Raw genomic sequence first — 6359 nt, forward strand, 5'->3', positions numbered from 1 at the left:
TTTGTGGCATTGTTGCATATAATGTGCTTGCTGCAAATTAGACATTGCTTTGAGAGCTAGCTTGTAGTGCTGCTTGTTTGCTGTGCTACTTGGTGCAAATTACGTTTTTACAGACTGACCAATGCTATTTTCATCATTGGCTCGTCGAGAGCTGATACATTAAAAAGCCCACCTCGCACACTCCAATTGTCATTGTAACATAGCACTGCGTACACTGAAATTGTTTCATGGCCCACACATTCAATGGACCACTGCAAACCAGCATCCCTACAAAGCATAGTAGCGGAATAGTATCATGGTGAAGGCACTTCAGTCATGGTGAACGATGAAATGGTGCGGCGGTAACATGGCCAGGGTACCACAGTTATGGAGAATGATGGGTGGGCGGGAAGTTTCCATTGCTATATGCATGAATGTAACTATGACCCAGTAATTGCCTGTCATCTCACAGTACAAACTTCAACTTTTTAACTGAAGTGTACTGTTTTTTTACCTATACTACTGTATACATATCGTAGAGCACTTTTACTTTTACATTACTAATACTGTGTACATTCTGTAGAGTACTGTTATTTTAACAGTTCAATTGCTGCTGAAAAAGTGTTATATACTGTGATACAGTACATGAAACAGCACTGAGCTGTATTTTATGTTTGGTGTGAAATAACAGTAGAATTACAGGTAAATATAATTGACAGTAACTGCCGTTTTTTTGCAGGGGAAATATTTTACAGTGCACCATAACATGTCTTTGGGGATGTGGAACTTTCTTCTCATTCTGATTCTCCTAATTGAGGCTGCATGTGAGTACGCTATGTATATGTTATGATATATTTGGCATGTGTGTGTGTGTGTGTTAGCGAGGTGGTGGTTATGTAACCTGTCTCCTCCACGCATATCCTGGTTGATAAGATAGTTGTCTTAGTGAGCAAAATTGTCCACAAAGACTGGACAGTCTCTGCACCTAAGTAATACTCCTGGATAAGAACATCAGCAAAGTGTAATACAAATGAAAATAGAAGTTTTGTATATGTTATGCATTCCTAACGTTTGTGGTGCAATTTTAGGTTGCAATTCTTTCAAATTAGCTCTGTTAGAAACAACATAGTAGGCCTACTACATAGGAATACTTTATGAAAACGGCTTAACATCAGTGCTCCCTCCGCTGGGAGGGAGTGTGTGTGTGTGTCCTCATGCGTGCGTGCATGCATCAACATCTGTATGTTTGTGCGTAAAAACAAATAAAAACAACAGGGACTACACCTGGTCACACCTATTGTAAACCATTATTACTACTACTAGAATCTTTTCTTTACTATTAATTTTTATCTTGCTCTTTTTCCTTATTTAGGTTCCTCATCTTCAGAGAAGACCTTCTCTCTGATTGGCCCAGATGGTTCAATCTCTGCTCCAATCGAGTCATCCGTCACCCTCCCCTGTGCCCTCTCCCCGTCCTTCAGTGCAGTACCTCTACAGGTGCGCTGGTACCGACCCGGTTCCTATCAGAAGCCAATTCTGTCCTATAAGAACAATCAGGTCCAGAGTGAGGCATTAGACCCCCATTACAAGGGTAGGACGTCTCTGGTGGGGGATCTGAAGAAGGGACACGTGTCCCTCAGACTGACCAACCTCACGTTCAGTGACAGGGGGCAGTATGTATGCTACGTCAAGAGCAACATCTGGTACAGTGACCTCTACATTAGCCTCACAGTCAGGGGTGAGTGGAGACATAGGATGAAATTTGGTGTAGCATAATATGGCATAGTCTTTTTTGTACTTTCGTATAACAAGTTGATATATTTGCACACAGTTATTGGCAGTACTGCAGTAGTGTCACCTGTTGATGTGAGAAGTGGACATGTGAACATTACCTGTGAGTCGGAGGGTTGGTCTCCACAGCCCACAGTCACCTGGAGAGACTCCAGAGGGACACATATCAGTAGCAACTCCAGTGGAACGTACTTGCAAACAGGTACGCTCAAATCTGTTCAATTGTCTTTATCATTATTTATGGTCCAATGGGGATGTGATTGCATAAGTAAAGATATCCCAACAGATATTATGTGCTTCAGAGGGCGTGAGCAGTTGTGTGGTGTGTGCATGGCATTTGTGTTTTTTTGCCTCCTCCTGCAGATGAGGATGGTTTGGTGTCAGTGCGCTCCTGGCTGCTCTTCTCCCCCTCACACTCAGAGTGGCTCTCCTGCTCTGTGGGGCTGTCTGACCAGGAGACCACCCAGAGCAGGGTGGCACTACACTCCTTAACTACTTCTGCAGAAGACCCAACATCAGGTCATACTAACGGTCACCCTGGTTTTCTTCTTACAGAATTTATCAATAAGTTATCATTGGCAGCAGGATTTGTTAAGTTGGTTATTCTTTCTTCACAGGATCTTGGAAAGACCCTCTTATCATTGTTTTATTCCTCGTCTTACTTGGTGTGGCCGTGTGCTTTGCCGTTCACTATAGGAAAGGTAAGGATTAGCTTAGCTTGTCCGAGGGTGTGAGTATATTAAAAAAAATTGTAGTGGAACCTAACATGAATTGTTAATATACATCTGTGTAACGCCTTTCAGCTTCACACATGAAGCACCAGGCATCACCGTACCTCTCAGTACCAACAGCAGGTAACCCCTCACCAAGTTGGCTACCTATAACAACTTTCATCTTTCAAATATGAACCAGCGATAGCTGCTTGCATACTAGAGGCCCCAAAAATGTTGATAACGGAATTAGATATTTGACTTATTCTGGTCAAATGAGAAATAAATGAGACTTACACATGGCAATTGTCCAATTTTCCATTTTATGCTATTGCCCATAGTAAATCATCAAATGTGTCATCAGGTGTGTCTACAACGTCTGCAAGTGTGTCCAAAATGACCACCTGCATTCATAATGTTAGTTGCTGTCATACTGTATGAATGTTTTGTCTTTCACATCTGATTTTACCAACTGCTGCATGAAACACATCTTTTGTTTTAGCGGTAGAATCAGGCAGAGCTAACAGTCAGAACCGTGAGGACCCAACTGCTGTACCAGGTAAGTCAGACTGCAGGGACAGGTGTGATGCAGGTGTTCCAGACCTGAACCCATGACTGTGTCACAATGTTAAGTGTTCAAGCCTTGCTAGGACGTGAAACACCCAGTGTTGGGTACTCAGCGGAGTTCACCAAAGACTATCCAATCACTGGGCAGATCACATTCCTAGCAAGGCTAGAACACTTGACATTGTGAAACAGTGCACATTTATTCTACAAGATGTCTGTGACTGGCCGACTGTTTTTACCTGCAATTAGACATTCTTCATTACTCAGCATTTCCCTTATTACAATCCTGTTTCTCTCTGACAGATGAAAAGACTCAATTCAATGATGAGTGCATTCATTCCAAATAGCTCTTAACATTAGAATATGTTCTGCTAATTGTACAAATTGTAATGGAGTGACAGCTAACTGCATTGTTCTTTTCCAGATGCTGCTGAACACACTAAGTTAAAGACTAAAGACAATGGACCCACCATGGAGGTAGTTGTAACTACAACAGCAGGTATATGATTTCACTACAATAAGTATTATTCAGTTCATTTAGTATCCCATACTCTTGAACTCATGAATTTCTGTTTTGATAAATAATAGATCGGAAGATGACACAGCTACATTACGGTAATATGAAGACTGTTCATATCACTAATTACAGCATGAGTATTACCCTCAAAATGAACATTAATACTGATCCATCTGTTTTCTCCTCTAGTGAATCTGACTTTGGATATAGAGACAGTGCCTCCTTTTCTCAAAGTTAACGAAGATAACACGTTGATCTACTGCCCTGATGGGCAGAAGTTGCCTCCAACAAAGACATGTGACCTTCAGTCGCCGGATGGTCCTTCAACAGAGACTGCCCTCCCCCATGCGTTATGTGATAGATGTTTCAAGTCAGGGAAACACTATTGGGAGGTGAAAGTAGAGAAAGACGCTAAGCAGTCCTGGTATGTGGGAGTGTGCTCTAAAGATGTAGTTCACTCTAACCGTGTCGCTCTACACCCTGACAATGGCTTCTGGGTTCTCCACTATGAAACAGGCATTGGACTCTTTGCCAACACAGAACCTCCAACCAGGGTTCCAGTGAAAGACTCACTCAAGACTGTAGGAGTGTTTCTAGATTGTGATGATCACACTCTCACCTTTTACAATGCTGATAAGAGTGTGTGTTTGTGCTATCTCTATGTCCCACAAAATGTAATGTTCATTCCTCTGATCAGCCCTGGAGTTAGAGAACAAGGGCCAGTTAAATTACACCACCGAACAGATCATCAGGACTCTGACTCTCAGATATTTGCTAAGCTAAGAGGTATTATAATACTTTCAAGTTTATTTTACTTCATTTGTCTGTTTGAACCTGGTTTTAACTCAGTATGTGAACTGATTTTGTATTTATAATGATTACTTTTTCAGATCTGAAACCACCAAGAGAATATTGGGGTAATACTGCTATTGCATGATTGCATATGTGTAATATTTTTGCCATATCAGGTAAAATGTAATAGCATTTGTTAATGTACATTTCTTTTTCAAATCCCTTCAGTGGATCTGCATTTGAACACAACAACTGTACCACCTTGCCTCAGAGTGGAAGGAGATAGAGCTGTCAACTTCTGCTCAGAACTAGGCCAGGATTTGGGATACAGGGGATTCAATCATGCCTTGTGTAATGATGGGTTCAGTTCAGGCAAACACTACTGGGAAGTAAAAGTGTGGAAGCTGAAGGAACATTGGTATGTAGGAGTGTGCGACAGTAGAGTAGACCAGACACACAGAGTGGCTTTAACACCCCAGAACGGCTTTTGGGTTCTCCACTATAACCGTAGATATGGACTGGTTGCCAACACTGTGCCCACGACACACTTGTCAGATTCATGTAATGTTCTGGGAGTGTTCCTGGACTGTGAAGAACACACTATCACCTTCTACAGTGTAAACAACTCTAAGGCCCTGTGGCAATTTTATCTACCCCCAAACAAACGCCTGATTCCTCTGGTCAGCCCAGGAGTGTTAGACTCATTAATGCCCATTTTAATTATTCCTCCTGAAAAGGGCAGCGGTGCAAATAGGGAACAAGAGGAAAACAACACAGTATGGTATGCTCCTCCACCTTGTAATAATTGAAAATTATGAAAATAAATACAGGCACAGTGCCTATTTTTACTATTCCACATGCAGACTGTAGTGTGTACAAAGAAACAAAACCAGCTCATTGAAAATAAAGTTGAACTAAGAACCCAGATGAAGGCCGTGGAAGGAGTACATATCCTCCCATCAGAGATAGAGGTAGCCCTTAAAGGTACACTGTGCAAGAAATGGTCAAAAACAGAACTGCAACTATGCTGCTGAAACTGGGGTGCCTATTGTCAAATTTGATATTTTCATGAAAGTTTACTGAGTAATACGCTCATTTTTTCTACTATGGCCCAAGTACAGTCATTTTTGCAGCTAAAAATTGCTATTTCTGGAAATAATGGCGGACCATGGAGAATATCCCCTTTTCACGTATGACATATGCAATTTTCCCAATCATAATGAAAACTTAGAATTTTATGGTGGTAGTAGCCTAAGTATTCATGAATAAGGTAACATTAGTGAGTGGGTAGCATGAATTCTGGAAATAAACAACTAAAAAGTTTACACAGTGTACCCTTAAAGACAAGAACCCGCTGTGGCTGGAGGGCTGAAGGTGGCGTCAAAGTTAGCTAAATAGGAGATTAGAGCTTCTTAAAGAAAATAAAGGAGAGAGATTGAATAGATGTTAAGTTGGCTGGAAAAAAATCGCATCTTCTTGGTAGAGGTTTCACAGTAGCTCCCGCATTACCGCATCCAGAAAAGTACATACATTAACATAATATATTTTTTTTAGGCTTGTGGCATTTTGTTAGATTTTTGTTGTTTAAGACAGCCTTGTGTTTTGCTTGCTTTTGGGGTTGGGCAGGGCTGGACTGGCATCTGAAAAGGGCACTTTTTGACGCCTTGAGGGCCCAGCACCATATACACATATATAACAGTGAAGATATCAATGCGCCTAAGTCGAAGTGCTCAGAATGTAAATGATTCTACTGTAGTAGGCTGTGTCTATTCTGTGTACTTGAGTCCTGATTTTCTTTTTCTTTATTGTACTGTCATTGGGACCCCCTCTGAAAATGAGACGCCACATCTCAAGAGGTTGTCCTAAATAAATGAATAGATAAATAAATAAATAAGTAAATGTGTTACTACGTCTTTCATTACCGTGCCATTTCTTTATCTGTATAGAAAATCGCCATGTTTCATTTGGTGCAACTACTTTTGGATCAGCTATAGTCATGCAAG

General features: G+C 41.2%; 1 protein-coding gene across 1 annotated transcript; it reads left to right on the forward strand.

Annotated features, from left to right (window-relative positions):
- Positions 1–1351: 1351 nt before the first annotated feature.
- On the forward strand, positions 1352–4774 carry LOC134442276 (butyrophilin subfamily 1 member A1-like; the record flags this gene model as incomplete). Its single annotated transcript, XM_063192515.1, has 10 exons — positions 1352–1717; positions 1811–1972; positions 2134–2289; positions 2388–2471; positions 2574–2624; positions 2983–3039; positions 3472–3546; positions 3754–4350; positions 4455–4481; positions 4585–4774. Coding segments are annotated over 10 exons (1765 nt in total), but the record flags the coding sequence as incomplete, so codon positions are not given.
- Positions 4775–6359: the final 1585 nt, after the last annotated feature.

This window comes from Engraulis encrasicolus, unplaced genomic scaffold (assembly GCF_034702125.1).
Source record: "Engraulis encrasicolus isolate BLACKSEA-1 unplaced genomic scaffold, IST_EnEncr_1.0 scaffold_1372_np1212, whole genome shotgun sequence".
NCBI classification, from domain to species: Eukaryota; Metazoa; Chordata; class Actinopteri; order Clupeiformes; family Engraulidae; genus Engraulis; species Engraulis encrasicolus.